This window comes from Eutrema salsugineum, unplaced genomic scaffold (assembly GCF_000478725.1).
Source record: "Eutrema salsugineum unplaced genomic scaffold, Eutsalg1_0 scaffold_13, whole genome shotgun sequence".
Classification (NCBI taxonomy): Eukaryota; Viridiplantae; Streptophyta; class Magnoliopsida; order Brassicales; family Brassicaceae; genus Eutrema; species Eutrema salsugineum.
The window spans coordinates 8,737,541-8,752,261 of record NW_006256885.1 but is presented as its reverse complement, the minus strand read 5'-3'; the positions used below and the strand labels follow the sequence as shown (position 1 = coordinate 8,752,261).

The 14,721-nt window shown below is 39.2% G+C and overlaps 6 protein-coding genes across 6 annotated transcripts; 4 read left to right on the top strand and 2 right to left on the bottom strand.

Moving 5' to 3' along the window:
* Positions 1-2: 2 nt before the first annotated feature.
* Positions 3-2,509, bottom strand: LOC18023387 (protein P54). The gene is made up of 4 exons (XM_024159739.1): positions 2,323-2,509; positions 1,151-1,682; positions 862-1,065; positions 3-781 (listed from the first exon to the last, which is right to left on the bottom strand). The coding sequence occupies exons 1-4, from the start codon at positions 2,434-2,436 to the stop codon at positions 120-122; spliced, it is 1,512 nt and encodes a 503-aa protein (XP_024015507.1). The 5' UTR covers positions 2,437-2,509; the 3' UTR covers positions 3-119.
* Positions 2,510-2,784: 275 nt separating this feature from the next.
* On the top strand, positions 2,785-6,365 carry LOC18023386 (uncharacterized protein At1g51745). Its single transcript, XM_006408274.2, has 5 exons — positions 2,785-2,959; positions 3,036-3,420; positions 3,506-4,053; positions 4,164-4,436; positions 4,679-6,365. Exons 2-5 carry the CDS (start codon positions 3,239-3,241, stop codon positions 5,971-5,973), a joined length of 2,298 nt encoding a protein of 765 aa, XP_006408337.1. The 5' UTR covers positions 2,785-2,959; positions 3,036-3,238; the 3' UTR covers positions 5,974-6,365.
* Positions 6,366-6,653: 288 nt separating this feature from the next.
* Positions 6,654-8,924, bottom strand: LOC18023385 (late embryogenesis abundant protein At5g17165). The gene is made up of 2 exons (XM_006408273.2): positions 8,665-8,924; positions 6,654-7,140 (listed from the first exon to the last, which is right to left on the bottom strand). The coding sequence occupies exons 1-2, from the start codon at positions 8,784-8,786 to the stop codon at positions 6,885-6,887; spliced, it is 378 nt and encodes a 125-aa protein (XP_006408336.1). The 5' UTR covers positions 8,787-8,924; the 3' UTR covers positions 6,654-6,884.
* Positions 8,925-9,134: 210 nt separating this feature from the next.
* On the top strand, positions 9,135-9,900 carry LOC18023384. Its single transcript, XM_024159610.1, has one exon. It carries the CDS (start codon positions 9,290-9,292, stop codon positions 9,680-9,682), a length of 393 nt encoding a protein of 130 aa, XP_024015378.1. The 5' UTR covers positions 9,135-9,289; the 3' UTR covers positions 9,683-9,900.
* Positions 9,901-11,219: 1,319 nt separating this feature from the next.
* LOC18023383 lies at positions 11,220-12,415 on the top strand. The gene is made up of 2 exons (XM_006408270.2): positions 11,220-11,614; positions 11,934-12,415. Exons 1-2 carry the CDS (start codon positions 11,433-11,435, stop codon positions 12,235-12,237), a joined length of 486 nt encoding a protein of 161 aa, XP_006408333.1. The 5' UTR covers positions 11,220-11,432; the 3' UTR covers positions 12,238-12,415.
* Positions 12,416-12,857: 442 nt separating this feature from the next.
* LOC18023382 (vesicle transport protein GOT1) lies at positions 12,858-14,571 on the top strand. The gene is made up of 6 exons (XM_006408269.2): positions 12,858-13,007; positions 13,558-13,649; positions 13,731-13,811; positions 14,007-14,104; positions 14,219-14,300; positions 14,386-14,571. Exons 1-6 carry the CDS (start codon positions 12,977-12,979, stop codon positions 14,422-14,424), a joined length of 423 nt encoding a protein of 140 aa, XP_006408332.1. The 5' UTR covers positions 12,858-12,976; the 3' UTR covers positions 14,425-14,571.
* Positions 14,572-14,721: the final 150 nt, after the last annotated feature.

The following is a 14,721-nucleotide window of genomic DNA, read 5'->3' as shown; positions in this document are numbered from 1 at the left end:
GAAATTCGGTTTGAGTTTATGGAATAAGGAAATCAAAAAAACCTTGATGAAACAAAAGAAACAATTTTTTTCTCCTCCAGCGAGAAGGAACTGATTCAAATAGGCAAGAGTTTCTTCTCCTACTCTGCGCACTTGTGCTGTTGCTTGCTCTTAAGAGCAAGTTCTTTCACCATTTTCGTTAGTTGCCTCATGCTTACGTCTTTGAGGCTCTCTTCATCGATTGGTTTCTTCTTCGTCTTCTTAGCCTCGGCCTCGGATTCTCTCTCCCCAAGAACTATCTCCTCAGCATTCTCATTGTTCTTGTTGTTGATGTCTGCAACCAGATTTGAAGCTGAATTATTTGGATCTGAGACTGATCCTGCTTCAAATGAAATAAGAGCCTCTTCTGTTTCAGAACCAATCAGTTCTTTGGATCCGTATATGTTTTCCTCCACATCGCTTATCTCAAAGTCGGATTCGGACCATTCGCTGTCTGTTTCGAGCTCTTTCTCATCATGAGGTGTAGAAGAAGAAGCATCTTGAGTCGTCTTCTTGTCGGAAACTAGAGCCACCTCATCAGACTCGCAGCTCTCGCCTGAGTCATTATATGATTCGAGGTCTTTCGATTCATCAGCTATCAGAACTGTCGGAACGGAGTTTACCATACTCACATTACCACTAGCAGAGACGTTAGACTCAGAAACATTCTTCATTTGTTCAGACTCTGATTGTTTGTTGCAAGAAGCTTCATGGCCTACAACTACAAAATCATCCTCCTGCAATGTTGGAACGGTACTGGACTCTGCAAAGACGAAAATAATTGAAAATGTGCAAACAAGAAGATAGTGAAGCAAACAATGATGGGTATGCCTCTGTGTATACCTATTCCATTCATCTGTTCCGTACTGGTGTTTGCATCAGAGAAAGTGATATCGCCAAGATCACCATATAAAATATCAAGATCTGGATCATTCTTCGAACCATCACATTCCTTCTCCAACGAAGCATTTAAATCTCTCACCGAGATAACTTCAGCGTCCTCGGTTTTTTCAGAGTTGTCATCTGATTTTGCCTTGAACTCGGAACCTGCATATTACAAGTGAACTTGATTACAAACTCATCATAGAATAACACAACTTATAACAACATGGCACTAATGTCTTTTGCATACCTTCTGGGGAATTTTCTCTTTCAGCATCTTCATTCTTCTTTGGAAGTACATTTAGGGATTCCTTAGTCTTCAAACTCAGGTCGGCCATGGATTCTTCTAGTAATTTGACAGACCTTCTAGTGCTGTACACCCGTTGGACCGACTCATCCTTCTTAGAAGACGCAGCTGACTGAGCCCTTCTCGTGCTTCGCGCCGCTGGAGTTTTGATCACATTGTTTTCAGACTTCATATCTGTACCCTCCAAGTTAATAGCAATTGAGGTAGCTGCAGCTCTTCTACGGCTTTGAGGTACTGATGGATTCTGGAGCACGTTCGTGTTCCTGTTTTCTTGTTCCAGTTCTCCAGCTAGGGACTTGCTCGTCACAAGACAAGAACGGGTCACCAAGTCTGATTGTTGAGTTTCATCTTTGGTCTTTCTTCGAGTTGTTCTAGCTGCGGTACGAGCAGCACTTGGCAAATTCTTTGCTACACTGGTTGGTGATTGGTCACGAGTAGACTCCGATTGATTCACGAACTCGTCAATACCGTCAACCTATCAAATAGAAACAGAGAAACATAATGGTAAGATGACTAGAGCATAATCTTTCGAGTTACAAGTTACCCGATAGATCCGAGGAAAAACTAAACAACATTCAGATTAACTATTTGAACAAAGCAGAACCATCAGGGATTGCAATGAAATGTTAAGATAGAACACATCCGACTTGAGCTTGATTTTACCGGTTTTGCCAAGAGTTAAACACAAAGTTTAGAATCTTAAATATACAGAAACCAAACAAGGGAATCAGTAAACGGTGCATGATAAAGGCAATGACAAAAAAAAGTTGAAGATCCAGAACAACTATACGGCATTCAATTTTGTTTGATTTAGTAGATCTCAGATACGATTTCGAAGAAATCAATGGAGTCTAATGGAATTGATTACACATGATCTGAAACCACTCAGAGAAATGTTCCGATTCATTTTCTTCACTAACTCTCAGTCTAGCAAAAACATTCAGAGTTCACAAAATTTCAAGAACTTTCAGTACTTAATTGTTGCAGATATAAATGAATCCACAAGTTCTGGATCGATATCGATCTCAAATCATTTTGCAATATTACTGAAAACCTTGATTGAAAATATTCGATTTACCATTGAATTGAATGAAAGAGAAGCAAAAAACACTTACAATCTCAAGAGCTTTGAGAGCATCAGCCATGGCGATATTGGTCATATTGGCCGGGATTTTGTTCTTCTTACAGAAAAACTGAAGATCTCTTCTCGGCAGACTGTGGAAATCCATCGCGACGATATAGAGAAGGAAAATGAAACAGTTTATCTCTAAATTGATAGGTGGAAAATGACAGTAGTAAAACGAGAAGTTTCAGCTATATGTCTGAATGTCCGAAGATGAAGAGTATTTATATACTTGTCGAACGTAAACCCTAACTCCCTTAAGCGCAAGTGACCGTTGGGGCGTATTGAATTTTAAATATATTCGGAAAATAACATTATATTATTGGGAAATCGGAATTTATGGCCTATTCGTGGGCCTATGAAAATAAGAAGCTCATAGTTTGAGTCAATGGGCCTATATTCGGTAACGTAGAAAGCACGCGCTTTTCGGAAGCGCGTGTGTTAATTCAAGGGGCTGCGCGGCTCGCAATCACCATCCGGAGGAGAGAGAGAGAGGGCGAAAGAGCGACGGAGAGGAGAGAGAGACAGACGAAGACGCGGAGGTTTCAGAGAGTGAAGAGAGAGAGACATTCACTACATAGGTGCTAAGCAAGGAGGAAGGTTTAACCTAACCTGCAGAAAGCGTAGGGGTATGGGAATTTTCCAAATCTGAATGGAAAGCTTACTCCTTGCCGAATTCACTTGGTTCCCATTCGTTTGTTTCAGTTGGTCTTGGATCCGCCGGGATTCGCTTGTATTATTGGCGGCTGAGCTGATTTTCTGGTAGATCAATACATGACCGTAGAAGAAATTGTTTTTTCCTGGAGAATGGTAGACTCTTGAGGCCTGCTTGTGGTCGTTACATAGAAGAAACCCGTAGAGAAAGTGTGATCTTGAGTGTAGAGAGGGGAGGAGAGATTGAGAGAAGGATGGGGAGCCCAGGATCAGGTGCGGCGGATTGGACGGTGGGTTCGATTGTGTGGGTCAGGAGGAGGAACGGCTCGTGGTGGCCAGGAAAGATACTGGGACAGGAAGATCTTGACTCTACGCATATCACGTCTCCACGATCTGGAACTCCGGTGAAGCTCCTTGGGAGAGAAGATGCAAGTGTGTAAGTCTCTTCTTTTACCTGTCTAAACTTATCTCACTTAGATTGAAACTGAAAGCATTTTCTGTTCATCTTTTGATGTGCTAAGGGATTGGTACAATTTAGAGAAGTCCAAGCGAGTCAAGCCATTTCGGTGTGGCGATTTTGATGACTGCATTGAGAGGGTAGAATCTTCGCAAGGGTTGACAATAAGAAAGAGAGAAAAGTATGCTCGTAGAGAAGATGCGATTCTCCATGCTCTTGAACTTGAAAAGGAAATGCTGAAAAAGGAAGGGAAACTAATCTCTGACAGGCCTAGGGATAACTCTCCTGATGCAACCAAGGAGAGAATGGTTATATCTAAGGTCCAGGATATCTCCAATGGAACACGAGAATCCGCTGATAGTCTACGGCTTAACCATGTTGGCGATGTTATGCATTTGCAAAAAGATAGAGAGGTAGATCAGCCAAGTTGTGAGGACGAGGCTGTGCCTCGAATGAGAGGCTTGCAGGACTTTGGGCTAAGAACTACCTCGTCTAAGCGAAAGTTTTCATGTCCCAATGGTCCTGATACTTCCTTAAAGTCTCTGGCTCGAAGCAACTCCTCAGCTTCTTCTAGTGGAGATCATAGCATGGAGAGGCCCAGTTACACCCTCGGTAAGATGATTTTGGAAACTTCCAAGTATGTAATTCCAGTATGGTTGGACACTAAAGGCTTCTGGCTCTTTTTTACATAAAATTCTTATGCAATTCTGCCTCTGTTTCAGGAAAGGAGAAGAGTAGGAGTACGATGGAGGCTAAAAGGACTAAATATATGTTCGCACCAAATGAAACTAACGATGTTTTAGACCTGCATGAGAGTTTGCTAAGCCACAGGGAGGCAATGCGTTCCTCGTTCGCTGGTGGCGATTCTCGTTATTCGCTTTCAGAATATGACCCTCCTGAGTTCTTGGAAGATATTGATTCTGAGTCTTCTGAATCTGAAACTGATTCTTCTGATATGGAAGAGGATACTGATGATGACATTCCCTTGCTGTCAGGTGAAGCTTTCCTGGACGTCTAAAAGCTAGTTTCTTATCACATATATGTTTCTTCTTTTGCAAATATTGGTTTTCAGTTGTGTTAAACGACACTCATTTCTGATTCTTCTATGTCTGGCACTGGTGTCAAGCCTCTGACTTTAGAAACCATAAACCTTTTTGGTTGCTTAGACCACAGTTATCTATGTGTCCCTTAGTTTTTAGTTATTCCCTAACTTGAGTTTGATATCTTCTCCCACCAGGAACTGCGCGTCATTCAGAGCAACACAATACGTTTAGTAGACATATGTCAGCTGAAGATGAAAGCACCAGCAGTGAGGAAGATCGTTATGAGTCATCCATTTCTGGCGACTCGTCTTACCTTTATTCCCAAGATCCTGATAATGAAGCTGGTACGGTTTCCAAGTGGCAGCTCAAGGGAAAAAGAAACATGCGCAATCTTCCAAGAAGGTCTGCACGTAAAAGAGAAATGCACCGTAATCGTCTTGAAGATGGAAGATATTGTGAATACAAGAGAAGGGCGTTTGGCCAAAAGCCTATGGGTTATGGATTAGATTTTAATGGGACAAATGATATGAGTGATGGAACTGATGACACTGATCCCAACGAAAGGCAGTTCGGGGACAGAATGATTGGACCAGGTGATGATGATTATCAGCTCTCAACTATGGTTGCATCTGGATGTAAGAACATCTACAGCCATGACATGCTGGACTGGGATGATGATCCTTGGGAAGGCCGGAATGGTATGAAGAAGCGATGGGATGAAAAGATCGAAGGTTTTGGTCAGGAGTTTGATGCTTATCATCGACGTTTTGGAAGAAAAACATATTCTCCATTGATGGATGTGGATTTAGAAGTGCGAGGAAGCTATCAGAAAGGGCCTGTCCCAATTGTCTCCCTTATGAGTAAATTAAATGGCAGAGCAATAATTGGACATCCAGTCGAAATCGAAGTCTTAGCAGATGGTTCCTCGGAGTCATATATTCAGACAACTGATTACTATGGTAATGAAACAACTTACCATGACAAACCCTTTCTACTTCCCCCTGCTTGGAAGACTGCAAGAAGGAGTAATTCACGAGTTCCACGGTTGCACCCATTATCATCATCTCTCGAAGCCGATGCTGAGGATCATTCTCCGGCAGATCAGGGACGAAAACCGCTGTTTAAGAAACTTGGTTCGGGAAACTTATATAATGACGATAACTCGGTGAGGAGAAGCAATCTAATGCGCATCCCACGACCACCTGGAGAGAGAAAGCAGCAGCAAAAGAAGTTGCTGAAGAACACAAACGCAACCCCTAGTCAAAAGACAAGGGCACTATCATCATTCAGCAGCGAACAAGCACACCACGGGATGAAGGCGTTACGTGACCGGACTCACGAGCTCTCTAACAGACGGGTGATACCGGGACCACCAACCGTGGCCTGCATACCCGTCAAACTAGTATTTAGCAGATTACTGGAGAAGATAAATAGACCGCCATCAAAGCCAACCGTGAAAGCCTTTAACGAGAGAAGAAGAGATCAATAACTAGAGGGCGGAATTTATAGGTATAAAGCATATAACAAATTCTTGTCTCTGGTTTTCCATAGATTGGGAATCACGTTTAGGGCATTCAAAATTCTGGGATGATGGGTCTTTTTAAGCAACCATCAGGCTTTCATTATGTGATGACCCTGAGGGAAAGTTAGTCGTAGGGAGAACAGTTTACGTAGAGAGACTCTGGTTACTTTTTGGTACAGATCAGGTGAAGAGGTAGAACAATGTTACCACTGGTGCGTTTTGTATGTATATTTTTCATTCTCCAAAAAGCTCTCTGTCTCTTTGATTTTTAGTTCCAAGTTTAGATTGATTAATCTGAGAGTTTTTTTTTTTCCTTTTCGATTTGCTGAATCTTTGCTGGCTAATTAATTTACACATTATCGATTGCGTTCTTCATAGATTTTATGATCTGTCGTCGGGTCCACGCTAGATTAACCCGTTTAGTTTTTTTATTTGCGTTTCTCGAATTTGGTTTCAGCTCATGAAAGATTACCGGAACCTAAGAAATCGGATTTGACTCAGGTTTGATGTAGTCTCTATACTCTATTGTATAGGCTACGCTGGATGAAAATGGTCAAATATCTTACCAAACTCGAATCCCTACTATCGCTTCAATTATTTTGGATTTGTTCGGACTCGACTTCAGCTCAGTTTGATTGATATTGGGCTTTGTTTACGTTCAAACTAACCGAATTTCATTTAAATCGTTTCAATATGATTCCGTCCGACAAATACACTTCAGACATATTTGACCCGAAAAAAAAAAAGGACTTCAGAGTTCAGACATAACAGAACCGAAAAGTTTATACAGGACACTACTTGACATACAGTTTCTCCACTTAGAATTTTATTACAGCATTACATCGGAAGACACAACAAACTGACGGAGAGTGAGAGACTTAAACATGGTGAGTCTTGTCTGAATCCTCGAGACTCGTCGGACGAAACCAAGCAGTCTCCTCCATCACCGCCGAGTTCTGGCGAGCAGCCTCCGCGGCAGGACTGTCCTCAGTCGTGGAGGGACCAAAGACTCCGGTTTGAGGATGAGGAGACCAATATTTATCAGAATCTGGCTTTACGACGTCCTCAGGTACTGCACTTGCCTGCAACTCATCCTCCACGTTCTTGTCATACCCCGAGGAATGACCATTCCTACTGTTAAACCACACAAAAAATGAATATTTAATAGGAGTAGATTATTTTTTTACTGTAATATTACAAGTTGTCTCTAAAATAAATGTTCAGACGATTTTTATTTATCTTGAATTTAGTCGAACCCACAAGCTTTTATAAAAATATAATTACCTCAATGATCATAGAGAAATCAAATGTTCAGTGTAGTATAAATTTTATTAAAATGTCTAAGGAAATAAAAACAGTTTTCCAGTTGGGTGGGAGATAGTTGCTTGGTAGGTGAGACATTGCCACCATCAACCACGAAATACGCATAACAAGCAAAAAAAGAATGACGGATCGTTATATGGTTTTTTTATATTTATTTCCCCTCCTAGTCTTTGTATATTATTAAAGATGGAAAGTTTTATTTTTCTGAAAAGGTGACCCGAAAAGGTCTTTATATAAATATAAAATTAAGTAATGTCAAACATGTCATCGTCAGGCATCAAAGTTTCTATCAATATACATCTTCAAAGCTGTCGGTCCAATTCTTATCGTAATCTCAAAATATAAAATAACCAGCCACGTCACGCCTACTCATCTTAATTGCGTTTTCATTTCTGTCGACTAACTGTGTTTTCATTTCAATGGACTTATAGCAAAAAACTAAAAAAAGGCTTTGAAGTTAAAAGATAGAAAATTGCGAAAAAAAGAAGAGAATCAAAGATGGAAAATGATGATGATTTGGCTACAGTTTGAATTTTAACTTATCTGAACGATTCAAAAAAAAAAAACTACATAAGGTATTTATCAGGGGTAAGGATGTCATTTTCGACGGGACGTGTCAAACCCTGAAGCGGATTTCCTTTGGTGTTATCCATTAAAGCCAAATGGCATATGCCATTTTTCGTGCACTGTACAGTGTACATTGCTCGTGCTTTTTGTACCCTATTTTTTTTTTCTTTCAAGAAAATGAAGTAATATTTGAAAAAACTTAAAATATGGAAAAGGGATTATCTTTTTTTTTTTGTCGACGAAAAGGGATCTTCTTTTATTCGAAGAATTTAATACACTTGTACAAAAACCAATGGATTATTTTCAGATCCATTTCGTTTAAATTAAGCAAATACAAAACGATTGGAAATAAAATAAAAGAGGAAATATATGTCATTGAAAATATAAAGGTATATACACAAATGTAAGTATTTAACTGATCTGAGCTTTCTAGATCTAGGAACAACTATCTTAATTTCACCGAAGTAGAAGATCAAAAATGGTTGGACCAACGAATCAATCAAACACCAAACCTCTAATATGTTTGGACGTCCAAAAAAAACTTCTGATATTTTTTAATCAGTTTCATTAATCATTACTATACAAAACGATGCACCATGTCATTTTTGGGGGGTTTCCATTCTATAAAAAAAAAAAAAAAGATATTTCCACAGAAAAATGTAGTCCTTTACTCCTTTTAATCATCAGTTTATATATTTTCTGTACATAGAGAAACCATCAAATAATTTGTAAGAAGAAAAATAGTCAGAGAAAGAGAATGTTCGATACCGTGAAGCCAAGAGAGCTGAGGCCGAAGCTGTGGCGCGTGGGGAAGCGCGTGGAAATATGGCGTTCACGAGTTGCTTCCTTAAGCCGGTGATCAACTGAGAGCTCTTCGATCCGCTTGCCATACAACTCTGTTTCTTCGTCGGAGATTAGAATAGTAGAGAGAGAATCTTCTTTTTTTCTTTGGTTATGGGCCTTACCAGTTATAGTATGATGATATAACACCGTTTATTGTGTGCGTATATATGCTTTGAAAGAGATGGGATTAGGAGACAAAGCACAATCTGATCCGCGTGTCTTACCTACCAAACGTTGCCGTTTCGCTTTCTTCTGACGCCGTTACTTAACAGATGGACGGTGTGTGAATCAAAGCCATTTTTTGGGTGTAAATAAACGGCCCGTTGAAGTCTTAGTAATTAATTGGGCTAAATATTAAGCTCGGCCCGTTTAAATTCTTTCCCTCTTAAACGACGTGCGACCCGCGTTCACCGCCACGTTTTTCATGTTCCTTAACCTCTTCCTTTTTTCTTCCACAGAAGAAATACAAAAATTTCGGGAAAATTGAAAATTCAAGCTGCGAAGAACTTACTCAGATCTACATTGATCCGGCGACTCTAGATCCGTGAGAATGGCTCTCGAATGGGTTGTTTTAGGTTACGCGGCGGCGGCTGAAGCGATCATGGTCGTGCTTTTGACGATGCCGGGACTTGACGGACTCCGGAAGGGATTGGTCGCCGTCACGCGTAATCTCCTGAAACCTTTTCTCTCGATTGTTCCTTTTTGTCTCTTCCTCTTGATGGATATTTACTGGAAATACGAGACGATGCCTTCGTGCGACGGTGATTCCTGCACACCATCGGAGCACCTCCGTCACCAGAAATCAATGATGAAATCCCAGCGAAACGCGCTTCTCATTGCGGCTGCACTTGTGTTTTACTGGATCCTATACTCTGTCACCAGCTTGGTCGTCAAGATCGAGCAGCTTAACCAGCGGATCGAGAGGCTCAAGAACAAGGATTGATCGTCTCGTCACAGGTCCAATTAGTGTAATGCCATTTTCGTTTTCGAGTATTCCCCTATTTCATTAGGTTTGTGCTGTTTTCCCGTTTCAACGCTTCTGATTTGGTCGTTTATGTTTCGGAGATTGAAGGATCTAAGTATCCAATTTTCTATGCTTGTTCTTTGTAATCTGGAGATTGAATTTTGATTTGACTCATAATCTTCTCTTCGGGACTGGCATTGATGACACAGAAAAAATGATTTATTGAAACTCAACAGTTGTTGATCCTATTTCACACACTGTAATCTATTTTATGCTAATCCTATCTACGAACTAGAGCTTGGTTTACAGGTTTGGTAATCTGGAAATAACATTTTTATTAGTTGTGTTCAATGTCTGCTTTTCTGATTTCAGGGTGAATTTAAAACTGTCTCCTCCTGTGTGTATTTCCCCTGCTGTACTAATCTCTCATAATGCATTTGAAATCTTAAGTAGGAAGTATCTATCATGAGCCTAGATTGACCAATGCAGAATGATCGACATTTCTTAGAAGATTAGAATGGAGTAATCCTTAGCGGGTTTTTGATAGATAATGTTGGAGTGAAAACTGATGATTCATGTCTTTGCTTCTTCATTGATCTTGTTGTGAAAGACTTCGGCCACTCTTACCTGAGTTACCTTTTTAAATGTTTGAGCTTTGGCCACTCTTTAGTTTCAAAATGTATCGACTTTGGAAGATGTTATATGATTCATATCCATTTAGTTATTCGTCCAAGATATAAAGAAAAAGATCTTACTGAGAATAACTCGACACAGAACCATACGAGGCCTGAGTAGGAATGCATGATTTCGGTTTTTTTGTTCTTCGTTTACAGATTAAAATGCTGTATTTAATAACCACCGCTGAGGCGCTGATTATTTGTTATTTTAGCAAACACATTTCTCTTTGATTCTATGTAAATACAAACGGACTAATTAAACGACTTATATCTTTGTGTTAATGTTTATGATATTGGAAGATGATTGATTAAAGATTTAAAGATTATAATGATAGTGTCGTGTGTAACATAAGCATAATATTTTCGCAAATAATCGATATACATGATCGACCCAGAAGTTTTAGTCTTGCTAATGATAATTGACACACTATTTGATTCGATCTGCGTAGCTTATAAATTCGTTTTGTTTTTGTTTTTTTTTTCTCTCTCTTTAAAAAAATCGACCATGTGCTAAGGGCTCGTAGAAACGGTCCATACATACTTGAAAATAAAAGTCTGTTAATTAATCATGGCCCAAAAGTTTCTGAATGTGCTCAACATAGTTCGACACGTCTCGTTAGATTCGTCACACAGAGATTCTCGATGACCTCGTAGTCCGTGCCATCTGTTTCCACCCACCACGTAACATGCACCCAATCTCCGTCCATTGCTCTGCTCTTTTCACGTGTCACAATCGGGGCACAACCATTTCTAAAATATCTTATCCCGACCAGAAAAACTTTATTATATAAGGACCGCAAAACCAGAAGCCATGTTCAGGGGCGTGAACATGTTATTATGAGAAACAGAATCGATAAGATAATGTTTTAAATTCGAATATTCATTATGTAACTTCTCAAAATTAGATACAAACATGCATTTTTTTACATTTCGGACAAAATATCTACCAAACTTACATTTCTCAGTTAATCACTGGCCGACTATATATACATTGTTTGTATAAAAAGCCACTGTTTCTGTTCTCAAGTCTTGATAAATTAGAAGCGGCTTTGATGAAAAAAATGCACTATCAAGAACAGATGGAGTCTCTTATGTTGGGTGAAGAACGCAGACGCGGAAACTGCGTCAGGGACGCAGACGCTGACGCAGAGGAAGGTTCTAATTCTCCTTCTTCTTTTCCAAATTCTCCTGACGATCCGGACCGTCGCAGTTCTTCTTCTTCTTCTTCTTCAAGGTGAGGAGAAGCAAGTAGTTTTCGTATTTCTGTCCCTGAGTTTAGATCTTATTACAATATACCCAAAATTTAAGGTTCTTCTTTAAGTAAAAAATATTATAGTTTAGGGGTATAGTTTAGGGGTATAGTTTAGGGGTATAATACGAAAGAACTTTAATTTCATTTTACCAAAAAAAAAAAAAAAACTTTAATTTCAGGGCGCTTCCGAGAGACAAGATCGATACCTGATATATGGAAAATTGTACATGTTCTTTCATTTTGTTATGAAAGTTCTGTAAATTTACCTCAAATTTTATGTTTCTGAAATATTTCGCTACAGGAGAGGATTGTCAAAACATTACAAAGGAAAATCGCAATCATTCACGTCGTTGTCGGGAGCGCTAACCGTAGAGGATCTCGCGAAACCCGAGAATCCTTTCAACGCAAAACTTAAGCAGCGACGGGAGAACACTCACTGTCGACGACTCTCCGGATGTGGCGGCGCATCGGAGCGAAATTTGAGCGGTCACGACGTTTTCCTCGCCGGAAACGATAGACCGCCGCGACTTTCCGGTAATAGACCGCCTCTGAGAGCTCAGACGCTCTCGGCGGCTCACATGACGGCGTTGCTCACTCGAACCTAAAACCGAAAAGTTTTAGCTTTTTTTCTTTCCTTTCCTAAACCGGAACGAAACCGGGTTTCGTTTGGGACGATGTTTTTTCAAGCTTCCATCTTCTGAACTGTGTGTGAATGTATATGAGTGTACAAGTATTTCGACTCTTTTGATAATTTTGTAATTTTCAGTTTAATTTAGAATTACAAGTCTACACACTAATTTAGAATTAGTTTAACCGTATATACAAGATATTTGGAATCAGATTAAGCCTTACACAATAATTTAGCATTAGTTTAAGCGTATATACGAACAAGAGATTTGGAAAACTCTTGAAAATACCTAACGTTATTGGGCAATTCTGTAAATAAAGAAAAAATTGGGCAGGTTTGTTAAGTGTCAATTCTTCAAAGGACTTTTTGTTAAGAAAAACAAAACTATGTGGCAGTTTTGTAATTCGAAGAAGCTAAGGGGAAGTTTTATGAATACTAAAAACTTAATCGGTCACGAAAGATGACGTGGAGAACGAAGGCTGACGAAGCTTTGACTGGCTTGATAAAACGGACTTTGGTTGCTTCCACTGGAAGGAAGTTGACACCACGATTCAATCTTTCATCGATCTTTGCAGTTTAGCTGTGCAGAAAAAGAAAAAAAAAAAAAAAAGAAGATTTAAAGTACCCTTAGCGTTGATTTTCGCCTCAGAGATTAATATATATATACTTTATCGGATTTGAATTCTTCGTTTATTGTCCAATTCACCGCCGGGATAATGGCTTCCTTCGAGATGAATGACCTGAAAAGTAAGTTCCGATGAACTCTTTGTTCTGAGATGTAAATCATGAACTAGTATCCATTGATTTACTGCGCCTCTCGATTTCGAATTTGTTTGTAATTTGAATCCATGAATTCTTCTACATCGTTTTTCTTCTGTTTCTTGGTTACGGATTCGTCGTGTGTTAGTATATTTTCCTTATCATCTGATTTTGATTAACAGTAACAAGGAACATCATATAAAATCCTTGAACGAAAAGAGGTGCATCAGTCCATGCAAACTCAGAAAAACAGAAACATCTTATAAAAAACGAACAAAATCTAAAAAGTCAATATCTCGTGTGTTAGTAAGTATTTTTACAAAGGCTAAAAATTACTTTTGTGGATATTATTAGATTTTGACCTTAAACTAACGAAAAAAAAATATATTAGATTTTGACTTTTTTTGTTAATGTTATGTTTTCGATTCTTCTGAAGTTGCCCTGCAAGTCAAATCATTACTGTGGTTCAACAGTTTTCAATTTTGAACTCATCTTGATGAATAATATTCATTGAATATTGCTAATGTGATGGGTGCAGAGATTGGGCTAGGCTTGACTGGATTTGGAGTGTTCTTTACATTCCTCGGAGTGATATTTGTGTTTGACAAGGGACTCATCGCCATGGGAAATGTAGGTATATACCATCTTTCTGCTCTTACGAAGTTTACAAAGCTTTAAGAACATTTAAGTCTCCATGATCTATTTGAGCAGATCCTCTTCTTAGCCGGTGTGACTCTAACCATTGGGATCAACCCAGCAATCCAATTCTTTACAAAACGACGCAACTTTAAGGTGCTTTTCACTATCCTTTTGTTTTCAATCTGATTCCTCAAGGCCACAAGGCCCAACACACAAGCTATATATGACTAAGATCTTACTTAGCGAGTGTCTTGTCTCTTCCAAACACACAATCTATTCTGTGTTTTTGCAAATTATATATAGTACTTAAAAAAGATGTTCTTCCTTGTCGATTTCTTGCTATACTAGGGAACTATATCATTTGGCTTGGGTTTCTTGTTGGTTGTGTTTGGATGGCCTATTCTCGGTTTGCTTCTAGAATCATATGGGTTCCTTGTGCTCTTCAGGTGGGTTTTTTTTTTGGAGTTTTTCGTCTTGAAAATGTTGTGGTTTCACCACTTCATTTATAGTTTTGGTTTGGTTTATTGATGTATTTTCTCCATTGTTTTTGACATGTTAAGTGGTTTCTGGCCTACACTCGCTGTCTTCCTTCAAAGGATACCTATATTGGGCTGGCTTATGCAGCAACCGTACATCAGATCGGTACACTGCATTGCTTTTATCTACTTTTTCAACTCAGCCTCCTTAATCTATTCATATCTACCTGATCCAATTTCAATTGTATTAGTTATTGGATCGCTACGGTGGAAGGCGTGTTCCTGTCTAATCCTCTTCTCACAGATGTACATGTCCTGTAAACCACTGTCGATACACAGGTGCTGCTTATGTATATAATACACTCCCACTCATCGTTAATGTGTTGTAAATGGCTTGTGAATGATTGATGTTCTCTTGCATGTGGCTTTTCCTCTCTTTTTGATTCTGTCATCATCTATCAGTCCACTTATTATTTAACAGCATCTTCTTCTTCTTTTTTAATGGAGATTTAGTTTTTCCAGTTACTTTTGTATAGCTTATAGATATTTGTGTCTGAAACCTGGGTCATATGTTTTCTTCGATATGT

Coding starts and splice junctions, on each gene's coding strand:
- LOC18023387 (XM_024159739.1), bottom strand. CDS start 2,436: ATGGATTTCCACAGTCTGCCGAGAAGAGATCTTCAGTTTTTCTGTAAG. Junction 1,683..2,322: donor CTCTCAAAGCTCTTGAGATT/GTAAGTGTTTTT, acceptor TCTATTTGATAG/GTTGACGGTATTGACGAGTT. Junction 782..861: donor GGAACAGATGAATGGAATAG/GTATACACAGAG, acceptor TCGTCTTTGCAG/AGTCCAGTACCGTTCCAACA.
- LOC18023386 (XM_006408274.2), top strand. CDS start 3,239: ATGGGGAGCCCAGGATCAGGTGCGGCGGATTGGACGGTGGGTTCGATT. Junction 3,421..3,505: donor GGGAGAGAAGATGCAAGTGT/GTAAGTCTCTTC, acceptor TGATGTGCTAAG/GGATTGGTACAATTTAGAGA. Junction 4,437..4,678: donor TGACATTCCCTTGCTGTCAG/GTGAAGCTTTCC, acceptor TTCTCCCACCAG/GAACTGCGCGTCATTCAGAG.
- LOC18023385 (XM_006408273.2), bottom strand. CDS start 8,786: ATGGCAAGCGGATCGAAGAGCTCTCAGTTGATCACCGGCTTAAGGAAG. Junction 7,141..8,664: donor TCAGCTCTCTTGGCTTCACG/GTATCGAACATT, acceptor GTGGTTTAACAG/TAGGAATGGTCATTCCTCGG.
- LOC18023384 (XM_024159610.1), top strand. CDS start 9,290: ATGGCTCTCGAATGGGTTGTTTTAGGTTACGCGGCGGCGGCTGAAGCG.
- LOC18023383 (XM_006408270.2), top strand. CDS start 11,433: ATGAAAAAAATGCACTATCAAGAACAGATGGAGTCTCTTATGTTGGGT. Junction 11,615..11,933: donor TCTTCTTCTTCTTCTTCAAG/GTGAGGAGAAGC, acceptor ATTTCGCTACAG/GAGAGGATTGTCAAAACATT.
- LOC18023382 (XM_006408269.2), top strand. CDS start 12,977: ATGGCTTCCTTCGAGATGAATGACCTGAAAA. Junction 13,812..14,006: donor CAAAACGACGCAACTTTAAG/GTGCTTTTCACT, acceptor TTGCTATACTAG/GGAACTATATCATTTGGCTT. Junction 14,301..14,385: donor AGCAACCGTACATCAGATCG/GTACACTGCATT, acceptor CAATTGTATTAG/TTATTGGATCGCTACGGTGG.